Raw genomic sequence first — 13,793 nt, forward strand, 5'->3', positions numbered from 1 at the left:
TAGTTCCCACATCCAGAGATATAAACGGCAGTTTTTCCTTACCCATTTCTTAAGTCATCTCTCTACCACCTCCTTTCCTCTGCAGCTCATCAAAAGCTCAGAGGAAAAGACAGACAATTGAAGAAAATAAAATTGCAAAGATTACTTTTATAGGGCTCCTGTTGATTCACTGCATATTCCACCTCCACCGCTGAAAATGATGAGTTTAATATCACCCAGAGCTCTGCATCTTGTATCTCTCAGAAGGCAGCTTATGCCACCCAGAGAACTGGGAGCTCAGCAAGACATGATCTTTCACTCCAAGTCTGAGGCAAATGAAATGACAGTCATGAGGCCCACATTCTAGAAGCAACATGGTTTTCATTTGGTCTTAACTTCGTTTGAAAGTGTCCCAAGGAGGGAGAATTCTTCCAAGCCTGGATTTTTCTTCTTTCCCAGGACTACATGCTAGAAAGCAGATGGAAAGGTGGCCAGGTCTTGCCATGGCTGTTTCTAGTCTTACCCATTAATGGTGATACGTTCACTGTGTCAAGGGTCAGGAGACCTGGGTTTCAGTCCCAGTTATTCCCATGTTACTCTCAGAAAGGACAGATATATAGGAAGAGAAAGTCAGATTTGAGGGACATTGACGTTCTAAGGGCCTGAAAATTCCCCCGTTCCTGGCATTCTATTGCAGTGTCTGGAATGATCCCTCTGGGTGGTTTATTCATTCACTCTGCATCCGGCTACTGAGCATCCTTCATGGACAGGCACTGGGTGCTTTCCAGGCAATCCCCTTACCTTCGGGGAGCTCATAAATGAGAAGGTTAACAAATAACATTGCATCGAGCTAGGGAGTGCCTTAAATACATGTGAGCAGAAAGCAGAGAGAGACTAGTCACAATTACCTTTATAGACAACAAGGTTATTTTTTCCCATACACTATGTATTATTGGGGGGTAGGTGTGGCATCATGAAGTGAGGTTAAATAAAAGAATTAACTAAGATGTCCTATGTAAAGCTCCCAGAATGGTGTCTGGCATGCATTAACTATGCAGTAAATGATAGTAATGATTATCGCTGAGTTGGATTCCCACTCTAACTCTCTGAGGTTGGAATTAAAACACCCATTTTTCAAATAAAAGTTTCGAAGCGGGTACATGATTTACCCCAGAATCCCTCAGCTAGAAATGGCCCACTTGGGGCAAAACCATTAGCAGGCCCAATTTAAATACAATTATGTCACCTGAAGGTGTTTCTCGTTAATCAGAGAAACAAATTCTGCTAATGCCTTTAGTCATGAATGTATTAACTGTTCTGGGTAGGTAGCATCACTTCAGAAGACCTCTAAAGAGGGCTGCTAATGGTAGCGCTCTGAGACCCTGAAGGCGGATGGTGTTAAAAGTAAGGAGAGGGATTTCCCTGGTGGCGCAGTGGTTAAGAATCCGCCTGCCAGTGCAGGGGACACAGGTTCGAGCCCTGGTCCGGGAAGATCCCACATGCTGCAGAGCAACTAAGCCTGTGCTCCACAAATACTGAGCCTGCACTCAAGAGCCGCGAGCCACAACTACTGAGCCTGCGTGCCACAACTATTGAAGCCCTCACGCCTAGAGCCCGTGCTCTGCAACAAGAGAAGCCACGGCAATGAGAAGTCCACGCACCGCAACGAAGAGTAGCCCCCGCTCACCGCAACTAGAGAAAGCCCGCACGCAGAAACAAAGACCCAACACAGCCAAAAATTTAAAAATAAATAAATATATTAAAAAAATAAAAGTAAGGAGAACTTGATCCTTGCTACTCTTAACCCCTCCAATCACATTACAGGTAGTTGCTACATCTGAAGAGACATAGGGCTAGCTCACAAGGAAATGTGTGTGTGTGTGTGTGTGTGTGTGTGTGTGTGTGTGTGTGTGTGTGTGTGTGTGTTTAAGGCATACTCTGTGGCCCCGATGTCTCATTTGTTATCCTTTCTCTCAACAGAAAACAAGCCTGGAGTTTTATATTGACATCCATGCCCACTCCACCATGATGAATGGCTTCATGTATGGCAACATCTTTGAAGATGAGGTGCGGTTCCAGAGGCAGGCCGTCTTCCCCAAGCTCCTCTGTCAGAATGCCGAGGACTTCTCCTACGTGAGTGAAGAGTTCTCAGTCAGGCAGCCCCAGCTTCCCTCCCCAAACTGCCCCCTCCCTCCCATCACCACCCTGTCTTTCCCCTCACTCAATTCAGTTTGATTTAACATTTCACAGAACACCTACTCTGCTCTGGGTCTTGCGTGGGTGATAAAGATGGAGGTAAACAAGCTCTGTCTGTACCTGCAAGCAGCTCATCACCCATCAGGGAGGGAGACTCTCTGAAAAGACAGCGCTTGGTTTGTCCGAGGAGCTGACATTGGTTTCGTTGATCTGATTCCAGCGCTAACAAGAGAAGAAACTCACTGAGCATCTCCCAGTGCCAGACCCTGGCCCAGGGTCTGCTTTCACAGAGCTTTGGCCTTCATTCTGTTAGAAGGAGCATAACATGTCTGCTGATGGGGGTCATATGTCCACCATCCTCTTCCTCCATAGCCCTTTCTGGGCCCCAATTTCTTTGTCAGTAATTTGTGGGTGATAATTTTTTGCCTTGCCTGCCTTGTAAATTCCTGGGAGGACAAATGCAATAATAGATATGAAAGTACTTTGCAGGCAGTAAAGATCTCAACAGACTCCAGAGACTGTTGTTACTACCCCCTTACATGCCAGGAAGGACTGGAGAGGCTGTGGACTGGCAGTTAGAATAATTTGCAGCAAAAAAGAATATTGAGAAATGGCAGGGAAGATAAGGAGGGGAATCAACCTGTGGTGGAAGCAAACTTGGGAAAGAGTTTTTGCACATTTTTCTTTGTTTTGATACGAAATCTCTGAGGCCTGTTATTTCCGTGTGGCCAGCGGGGGAGAGGCCCACAAAGGGCACGGCAATTTTTGAAGTTGATGAGCTGAAAACGTGCCTGCTCGTTGCTTCAGGCCTAGACATTAGTGGAGGGAGGATGAATTTCTCCATGAGGTAAGATGCACTTTGAATCCCAGAATCCTGGAATGCCCCACCAGGAAAGGAACTGGGAGATTATTTAGCCCAATCCAACACTTTATATCCAAGAGACACTTAAAGCCCAGAGAAGTTGGGTATTTAGGGCAAGGTCCCTCAGCATTTGAAACAGGTAGAATGAGATGACTGCTCATTAGTAGCTTGGGGATAAAAACAGCTGTGCTTATTTCTGTGGCAATCTCTGGAGGATGACCAACCCTTGTCTTTTTGAAACCACCCCAGTTTCAGAGCAGAGTGTGGTCTTCTGGAGGAGACCCTGGGTGACTGTGATTCTCCAGGAGGCTGGGCCACAGACTTCAGAGACCCTCACAGGGGTGAGGTTTCCAGGGTCTACAAAAAGGGTGTAGTCTAGGAGCTTTATTTCTGGCCTTGCCTGATGGAGTTCCTGCATTGCAGCCTCCTTAAGAGCTTAGGGCTTGGGTCAAGGTCATCTATCCTAGTCCAGCCTCTGTCTCCCCTCTTCTCTGATTCTCAGTACCCAACTCTAGAATGAGAGAGCTGGATTTCATTACATGAGCTTCAACTTCAAGTCCTTTCTGATCTGAGACTCTAATTTTCTGATCCTTTCCTTTACGTCAAAAGGCACACACACATACATACACACAGCTCTCTTTCTTTCAGTATCTCTATATCTGTCTTGTTTTGCTGTTTTCTTTCTCCCTCTTCCTCCCCACCCCCTTTTCTTTCTTCTCTTATATTCTGCTGAACAGGACATGCCTTCTCTTATTAAAACCAGGTTCTTCATTTACTGCGATTTCCATGGGTTAGCATAGAAAGCCCTTCTAACCACAAGTGAACTGACCCTCACAGCTCTGTAAAAGAGATGTTATATTTACCACCGCTTTACAGATGAGGAAACTGAGGCTCAGACCAATAAGGCTACTTGCCTAACATCTCACACGCTTTTGGAGAGAGGACTTGAAATGCGGACCTGCTGGTTCTTTCCTCTCTATCCACTGTGCTGGGGGTAGTAGACACCCAAGGAAAGAAGAGCCGTGACCCCTGTGCTCTGGTGATGCTGAGCACGAGTTCAGCTGTCCCTAACGGAGGGGGAGCTTTGTGAAGGAGGGTTGGGGTGTCTGGAGTCACTTAGTCCTGGTCCAGGCCTGTGTCACTTACTATGAACTTCCATTACCTCACCTTAGAGGGGAAACATTACGACACCCCTGTCGAGGGGGTGAAGCCTAAATGAGATACTATATGGGAAACAATATCATAAAGTTGAAAGCAGTGCCCAAATTTCAGTCTTGATTATCGTAATATCATTCTTATGCTCTGTCTACTTTTCCTTGCTCCATCTGTCCCCATTCAAATTTCCACAAATCTTTGTTAAATGGCAGTTACTATGCCCTAAGAACTGCGCTAGGTGCTTTCATTTAATTGTTTGTCTATTTAATCCATCCTTACAATAATCTTGCAAAGTGGGAGTCACATCCCACTTTTCAGATGAGGAAGCTGAGATCCAGAGGTGCTCGCTCAAGGTCCCATAGCCAGCAGGTGTCCAGCCCTGATTCTCTCCTCCCTTCTTTGTCTCTCACAGTCCAGCACGTCCTTTAACCGAGATGCCGTGAAAGCAGGAACTGGCCGTCGCTTCCTCGGTGGGCTGCTGGACCACACTTCGTATTGCTACACCCTCGAGGTTTCCTTCTACAGCTACATCATCGGTGGCACCACGGCCGCTGTGCCCTACACGGAGGAAGCCTGTATCCTTCGCAGGTCCCCCCCACCCCCCAGCCCTGGGCCAGCTCGCATCCAGCTGAAAGTACCCAAGTCCGCCAGGATTTACCAAGCAGGTCAGGAATTTGGTCTCCAACTCAGGTGAGGGCTGAGACTCTGGGGTGAGGATGGACATGACTGGTTCTGCTGGTGTCATCTCTGGATTGTCCTGTTTGCTCTCTGCCCTCCTAAAGGACACCCCCCTCCATCTGCCTGTGCTATGCCTCAAGTCTTCCTCGGGCGCTTGGACCCATGGCCTTCCCATACCTGTGTTGCTCCCCTCTCTCTCTCCCCTCTGTCCCCTCACAAAGGAATGAGTCTTCCATCATCTAAAGTATGGAAGTACACAGGCCAGACGCTCATCCCGGGGCTGCTAAGGAAGACGTTGACAGTCTTGGCCCCTCGTTCTCACCCTGAACATGTCTCTGTCTCTCTCTTTCTCTTTTTTTTTTTAAATTTTTTATTGGAGTAGAGTTGATTTACATTAGTATGCCAATCTCTGCTGTACAGCAAAGTGACTCAGTTATACACATACACACATTCTATTTTTAATATTCCTTTTCATTATGGTTTATCCCAGGAGATTGGATAGAGTTCCCCATGCTCTACAGTAGGACCTTGTTGTTTATCCATTCAAAATGTAATAGTTCACGTCTATTAACCCCAAACTCCCAGTCCATCCCTCTCCTTCCCCCGCTCCCTTATCAACTATACGTCTGGTCTATAGACCAGACGTCCATCTCTCTGTGCTTATGCCCCCACCCTTTGTCTTCCCTCTGTGCACTACTTTCCCTTTCGCTTGTCTGTACCCGCCGTGTCCCCTCTACTTTTATTTATTTATTTATTTGTTTGTTTGTTTGTTTATTTATTTATTTTTGGCTGCGTTGGGTCTTTGTTGCTGTGCGCGGGCTTTCTCTAGTTGCGGCAAGCGGGGACTACTCTTCGCAGCGGTGAGCAGGCTTCTCATTGCGGTGGCTTTTCTTTGTTGCGGAGCATGGGCTCTAGGTGCGCGGGTTTCCATAGTTGTGGCACGCAGGCTCAGTAGTTGTGGCTCACGGGCTCTAGAGCACAGGTTCAGTAGTTGCGGCACACGGGCTTAGTTGCTCTGAGGCATGTGGGATCTTCCCGGACCAGGGCTCGAACCCGTGTGTCCTGCATTGGCAGGCGGATTCTTAACCACTGTGCCACCAGGGAAGTCCCCATCCCCCTCTCCTTCTGTCTGTCCCCCCAACTCTCGCCTTGTGTTTTTCTCTCCTTACTTCATGTGATGTGTTCCTCCCTCTCCTCCTCCATCTTCTCTCCTTTCCCCACCATCCTTTCCTCTCTGTCTCCCCTTAGCCTCCCTCCATCTTCCCTGCCTTCCTGCTCATCCTCTGTGCATCTTTCCCTCTGCCTTTGCATTTCCTTTGCCAACTCGCTTTTCCTCTTGGCTTCCTCATAAAATGTCCCTGAAAACCCCCAAGCCTGTCATGATGAAATTAGAGGTCGCTTTCTAGCTTGCTTGATTTTTTTAGGGATTATTTAGTAATTCTAGTTTCCTGAGTATTGATTTTCATTTCAAGGTCAGTACATCAGGGTTGTGACAGATTGTGACAGTTTCTGCTTTTCTTTACTTTTTGTTTTTGGACTGACCCATTTCTCCTTTCTGAACACTTAGTTTTCTCAGAGAAAGAATTACAGTTGATGGAAAAGAAAGGGAAAGGATAATATTAACTCTCTGTATACAAACTCTCTCTCCCCAGAAGTGGAGATTGAACCCTTGGGGAGTGTCTGCGGGGTTCTTCCACACCCTGTGCAGGAAAACTTCCTTTCTGGTCGAGACATGACTTAACGCTAGTGCACACAGTTGGTTGCACCCTCGTGGCTCTGGGGGGTCCAGTAACCTAGCTGGGGACATGGGGGCAGGGTGGTGGCCTCAGGGGGAGGGGCCAGCAGTAGGCAGACGAGGTGTTAGACCAGTGTTCCAGATCCAGCACCTCACTGGAGAGACTGTGGTAAGAACTGAGGGAGAGTCCCCCCGCCGCCCAGTCACCAAGACCGGGACAGTCACCTTGAAGTCTGCTTTAATAACTACCTGGCTCACCGGTCAATGGAGTAGGCTCTGCTCTGCAGCAGAGGACCTTGGTTTCCAAAGTCCTGGCCATTTCTATGTGCCACACTGCCCCCGTACACACACACACACACACACACACACACACACACACACACACACACACGATGGTGCGCGGCCCATTGCTTCCCCAGGATCCGCTAACTCCTGTGCTCCACGCATACGCACATTCCATGCTGCCCCTGCCTAGCTCGCCCCTGATGTGGTGGCAAAGGAGACAGAGGGAGTTGTCTGAAAGAAGAGTTTGAGCATGCACACCAAAGGTATCCCACATGTGAGCCTTATCTCAATGAGATAAGGGTCCCGCCAGGTGTGGCCTGCACTTAGTTTGTGGCTGATTTCTGATGTCCAGTTTGATGGATTCTCCTACCCTATCTCAGCACCTCCAACATGCTTTTGTGTTAGAAGCAAATGTTTCTCTCAGTGGAAGGCCCCTCCCTTGACCCAGGCCCAGGGTTTCCTCTCCTCAACACCCAATCCTCATTCATCAAAAGTAAGTACACCATTAGCACATGCCAGGAGTCCTACTAGGCACTGGGGTAAAATATTGCCCAAGAAGGCATGGTCCCTGACTCACAGAGCTTTTGGTCCACCTGGGGAGCCGGAAAAGGAAAGAGGCAGTCATAATCTGGGGGGTAAGTTCTGTGGTGGAGGAATTCCAGAGAGCCATGGGAAATGTTCATTTAAATATATATATTGAGTGTCTGCCATAAGCCAGGTGAAGCTCTAGGCACAGGGGATGTGTAGCAGGGAACATACTGAAGACAAAAATGTCTGCATATGGGGGTAGGAGGAGACTCAAACACAGTTTCGGGAAGTCAGGGAAGGCTTCCCGGCGGAAGAGACATCTAAGCTGAGTTTTTAAGACTGAGTAGAAATTAGGCAGATTGCTTGGGGTGGGTCGTTGTAGGGAGGGCATTGCAGACAGAAAGGGGAGGAAGGAAGGTGGACTGTTGGAGCTGTAAGGGGTCGGGTATGGCTGAAGGACTTCAGATGCAGGAGATGGGACCAAATGGCAGCCCGTTAGGAATTTAAACGGTAAGGACTGTGAAGAGCAGTAGAAGGGCTTTACAGAGCAGTGGGAAGCCCCTCTGGCTGCAGTGGGAAGGTTAGATTGGAGGGGCCAAGGCTGTAGACAGAGACACACTAGGAGGCCGTTATGACAATCCAGGTGGGAAATGACTCAAGCTTAGACTTGGGTGGTGCTGTGGAATATTCAGAATGTGGCACTGAGAAGACTTGGGAAGTGATTGGGTGGGGATGTCAGTGGGGACCAGAAGCCAGCGTTTGGAAGGGGTTAAGGGTGATGGGTAGCAAGGCTGTGCAGGAGCTGAACAGGCCGCGGTGCTGTTGGGTCACCCCATCTTATCTGGCATCTAGGGGACAAGAAGAGGAATCTGGAGTTTCTCCAGAGAAGTGCAGGCCAGTTCAACACACATGAGTGTGATTTAACCTGGTTCTTGTTTGAAATGCATTTAAAAAAAAAAAAAAAACAGAGGGAGACTTCAGGCAGACAGATTGTGATCTTTGTTGGCTGCTGGCTCTGTGTCCCAATCAGAAAAAGAAATTACATGGTCTGATAGGAATGGCAATATGGTCTGGGAGGAAGTGTCCTCTAGACTGGGAGTCAGGAGACCTGGATCTGATGACAGCACCAACATCCCACCCTTCGGCAATCCTCCAGCCTCCCTGAGGTAAGCGTCATCACCCTCACAAAGGCACCGAGAACCTTCCTGCTTTCTTAACCCCTGCTGTGGGAATAATATTCATGAAAAGAGAGCAGACTTTCAACTGAGACAGATCTGGATTTGAATCCGGGCTCAGCCATTTACAGGATGTGTCACCACGGGCAAGTTATATAGCCTCACTGTGTCTCAGTGTCCTTGTCTGTAAGAGGAGGACCTAGTAACACTCAACCTCACTGAGTTGCAAGGTTAAATGAAATAATATATATGAGTGTGCACCGTAAGCTTTAAATATGAAGCGGCTGTTGGTTAAAACATCGAAAAGGTTTACGTGACTATGAATGAGGACCCGCATTTATGTTAAAGAAGGTAGTCAGGGCTGTGAGAGCAAAAGACCAGGGGCTGTGTTGGTAGGGTACGCGGGGCAAAAGGCCTTGGTGGGATCACCATAACGGAGGACCTGGACCTCAGAACGCCATGTGGTTCACACAGCGAGTGGGTATTTGCAGTTCCCATGGTGAGGGGTTTTAATTCTGTCATCCAGAGTATGCCCTTCCCAGCATCAGGGTCTATGAAGGCCAAATTAGCTATCCAGAGGATGCTGGGTGAGAGGAAGACCAGAGAAGAGCTAGGTGAGGTGGAGAATCCTGAGGGATATTTCACCAAGGCCCACAGTAGTGTCCACCTCCTTACCTTCCAGAACATATGTATCTGTCGGTTTAATTTTTCTCCCTGGAAAAGCAGCAGCTAGACATTACCAGGGTCTTGCTCTCTGGCTCTCCTCCTCACTACATCAGGGTAATATAGCCATAGACACTGATGCTTCCTTAGCTGTGTGACCTTGGGCTGGTTATCACACAACTCTGAGCCTGTTCCCCCATTTGTAAAATAAAAATAATAATACTCACTTTGCAGGCTTATCGGGGTAGTGAAAAGATGCAATATATCTCCAATCCCCTTGCACTGCCTGGCACCTGATAGGAACTCAACAAATGTTCCTCTGTCACCACTTTTCTCATCTCCATGCAGAGTGCATGACTTTCCTTCCACTGGTTGAATCTTCAACCCGATGATCTGTCTTTGAATCCAGCAACCGGGGGTTTGAATCCAGCAACCAGGGGTTCGAATCCTGATTCCGTCACCATTACTGGGTAGCCTCAAGCAGGCCCTGTCCCTTCTCTTAGGCTCAGTGTCTGATACTTCCTACCTGTCAGAGCTGCAGAATGAAACTATGTGTGGACTTGTCTGTATTCTGGTTCCTTCCAGCTCTAATATTCTAAGATTTTTCTGATTCTAAAATTTAAAATTTTATAATTCCCTGTTTAGATGAACTTATGATATCAAGAATCCACAGTTGTGTTATGTATGAGTCTTAAGACTGAGTGACGCCATGAGCATGAGTTTCAGTCCAATAGGGAAAATCAGCACAGAAGTGCCCAGGACAACTGATCAAGCCAAGCCAATAGCTATCTTCATTCTTTTAGTTAAAGGGTTCTTAATCGAGGGCTTTATGGATGGGCTTCAAGAAGAGCCTATGAACTGTCTAAAATTTATGCAAAACTGTGAGTAAAAATGTGGAGTTCATTTTCTGGGAGGAAGGCTTCTAACTTTCAACAGAATCTAAATGAAGCCATCCTCAGAGGCTGCTGCCCTGGCTGGTGGTGTCTGTTCAGGTTGTAGCAAGAATACAGCTCTGGTCAGAGGCGTGGGTGTGAGTTCTGCTTTCTGTCATTCTAGCTGAGGACCGTAACTCAGTTATTTAACCTCAGTTTCTTCATCAGGAAAGTGCAGATAATGGTTATTTATGTCCCGGCGTTGTTTGGAGGGTTACGTGAGAGAAAGCGGATAAATGACTGGGCATATACTCAGTGCCATTAAATATTAGCTCCCTTGCCTTTCCTTCCTGTGGTTTGTTGTTTCTGTTGTTGTTGTGAAATGATAAATTCCTGAGAATTTTGGACCATTCTTCAGCAAACCTTATTTACATTTTACTGGCCTGCCAAGTAATAAATATGCTCTGTTCAAACAATTTAAAAAAAAGAGAGAGAGAGAGAGAAAGGCTAAACTGGAATCATAAAATAACCCAGAGTTTCTCTGGCCTTTGTTTATGGTCTGGTTACAAGCCAAAAGGAAATAGCTCTTTGACATAATGGATGAGAAAAACATTGGAAACAGAGTCCTCCACACACACTTATAGCTGTGGACACCTTGAAATCAGAAAATGCTGTCTCTAGGAGAAGGGAACGGCTGCTGTAGCCAAGACAAAATGCAGAGCTTTAGAACTCAGTTATCTTGGTCTCGATTCAGAGCCCACTATGTGCCTTGTACTGAGTCCTCTGAAACATACAACAGACATTGAAGATACCATTTATATACTCATCCATCCCACAAAACTCGCTAGACACTAGAAATAGGCAGATGAATAAGGCATGGTTCCTGCCTTCAAGAAGGAGACAGTTTTGAGAGGAGGGAAAAAGGTAGAGACAGCAGCACAGAGGGATAAATGATCAGGCAGAGGGAAGCTCTGCTGGTTGGGGATGCACATGGGAGCCATCTAACCCTGCAGGAGCGGTGAAGAATGAGAAGGAAGAAGGACTTCCTGGAGGAGGAGTAACTAGGGCTCAGGCCTCCAGGGTGGATGGGATGCAGGCAGCAGAAGCAGGGTAGAGCCGCCTTCCTGGTAGAAGGAGACATACAGGAGAAAGCCCAGATGCCAGAGAGAGGATGTGCATCCAAAGTATTGGAAGGAAGTTGGAGTTGGGCCAGAAACAGTAGGTGATAAATAAATATAGGCAGAACCAGACCACGAATAGAAGGAGAAAGATTTGTGAGCTATGTAACAGGTACATTAAACAAGAAACACAGTGTACAATTATAAAATATGTTTTGTCTCCCATGGACCCTGCACATAGATGCGTATAGATTCTACATCTAGATCTAGAGATATAAAAGCTCTTACAAACCCCATGACTTTCTAATCACTCTCGGGAAATTAAAAGTTTTCTAATTAATTCTGGTCACCAAACAGTCTCAGTTCAGCAATGACTGTGTCTCGTCCAATCAAAGCCATTGAACCTCTTCAAAGTAAAACCTTCCACATCCTCTAGCCCAGGCCTGTCTCAGACAGGCTGCTCGAGGTGACTCCTGTTTCCCCGACCTGATTTCCATCCCTTTCCCCCATCTGGCTAACCCTAGATGTTTACCCCTCCAAGGCAGAGCAGCATGAGGGACAGGAGGAAAGTGTAGGAAAGGTCTTGGGTGACTGGTACTCCCTGAGAGGGCCTGGCAGTCCCTTGTGGGCCTCCTCAGACACACCTGCCCGGGGGCTGGAGGGCGCTGATGTGGGCAAGTGCATGTGCTCAGGCCGATTGTTCATGGGTCTTCCCTCAGTCCACGGTGATCTGGGGTTCACCTCGGTTAGGGCACTGCACCCTCCGGTGGCCCTCTTGTCTGACGGAGAGCTAAAGTTTGCAAATCTGGTTTTCTGGTTTCCTTTTGCAAGTCCTGCCTGGTAGCTTCCTACCTCACTTTGCAATGTGGTATCTACAGACTTGGGATCTCAGCAAAACCAAGACTAAGACAGTTCCATCTTAATAACATGTCCTATTATCTAACTGGTAGAATTGACTATTTTGGGTGATGGCTTGGGTGTGGAGGTAAAGGAAGAAGTCAAGGAAGATGCCCAGTTTCTCAACTTGAACAACATGGCGGACGGTGGCGCCAATCACTTAAACACAACTATTGGAGAAAGGGGTTGGAGAGGGAGATATTCTGAGCTCTGTTTGGGATGTGTTAAGTGTAGGGGGCTCATGTGACATACAAATGGAGAAGTTTGGTAGGCAGATGGTTCTATGGACCAGAATTTCTGGGAAGAGACCTGGGCTTCAGACAGACTTTTCCACAAGCTACTGTAGAGTCATAAGGAAAGAAGGGATTTTCTTGGTGTGCACCGTCAAGGTGGGCTTTCCCTTGAGTTGGTGAAAAGAATGCTGGGCTGGGAGTCAAGATCCCAGTTCTGGAACAGCCTTCTGCCCTCCCCCCCTCATAAAGCTGTGTGACCTTGGTTAAATCATTTTACTTCTCTGGCTAAAGCCTGGTACTAGGTAGACCCTCAGTGAATGTGAATGAATGAAGGAATGAATGAAGTGGAAGCAAGCTTCACCTGCATCTGCTAGTTGGCTCACTAATAGGGCAGTGAGTGTGAATATGTGTGTGTGCTGTGGTGGTTATCAGGTGGAGGGGAGTACTGCCTGGGTTTTCTTTCTTGGGGAGGAAGCTTCACTTTCTATACAGAAGAGTAGGAAGCAGTCAGGTCTGACCTGTCGGGTGGCAAGGAAAGATACCCAGGTACTTCCCAGTTCCTACTTGTGATGGCCAAGGTCAAGCCTTTGTTAAGATTCATAAACAAAATAATGCTTCAAAAAGAGAGCTTTGGGAACAGACGACTAAACGGGACTGAAGCCGGTTAGAATCTTTTTCCTCCTCCACGCAGACATGGACTAGAATTTGGTCTGTAAATACAAATGCTTACTAAATGGCTGAATGACTGGTTGAATGAATGAATGATTAATAGTAGTAGTAATAATGGTAAAAATTATAATGTTGAGATGTACTTCATGAGATGAGTCAGGCTCCCTGCATTACAGGATTGGCTTTGCCTCCAGCTTGCCATGTAGGTTTGGGGAGTTCCTTTCTCTTCGGGTCCAAATTTTCCTATCTTTCGATTAGAAGATGAAATGATATGATCTCCAAGTTTATTTCCAAATCATTAGGTAGATAGATAGACAGATAGATAGATAGATGGATATAGAAAGAATCATTTGATTTTTGGCCTTTGAGATAAGTATCTTTTTTAAAAAAATCTTTATTGGAGTATAATTGCTTTACATTGTTGTGTTAGTTTCTGCTGTATAACAGTGAATCAGCTATATGTATACATATATCCCCATATCCCCTCTCTCTTGCATCTCCCTCCCACCCTCCCTATCCCACCCCTCTAGGTGGACACAAAGCACTGAGCTGACCTCCCTGTGCTATGCGGCTGCTTCCCACTAGCTATCTATTTTACGTTTGGTAGTGTATATATGTCCATGCCACTCTCTCACTTTGTCCCACCTTACCCTTCCCCCTTCCCATGTCCTCAAGTCCATTCTTTACGTCTGTGTCTTTATTCCTGTCCTGCCCCTAGGTCCTTCAGAAGCTTTTTTTTTTTTTTTTT

At 46.9% G+C, this 13,793-nt stretch overlaps 1 protein-coding gene across 1 annotated transcript in view; it reads left to right on the forward strand.

Annotated features, from left to right (window-relative positions):
- The window catches only part of AGBL4 (ATP/GTP binding protein like 4), a 1,273,876-nt gene that overhangs the window by 1,213,280 nt on the left and 46,803 nt on the right, over window positions 1-13,793 (forward strand). The window contains exons 10-11 of the mRNA XM_029227007.1: window positions 1,960-2,112; window positions 4,605-4,767. Of these exons, the coding sequence (XP_029082840.1) occupies window positions 1,960-2,112; window positions 4,605-4,767 (316 nt within the window). The remainder of the gene's footprint in view (window positions 1-1,959; window positions 2,113-4,604; window positions 4,768-13,793) is intronic.

Source organism: Monodon monoceros, unplaced genomic scaffold, assembly GCF_005190385.1.
Source record: "Monodon monoceros isolate NGI ecotype Baffin Bay Population unplaced genomic scaffold, NGI_Narwhal_1 Super_Scaffold_18, whole genome shotgun sequence".
Classification (NCBI taxonomy): Eukaryota; Metazoa; Chordata; class Mammalia; order Artiodactyla; family Monodontidae; genus Monodon; species Monodon monoceros.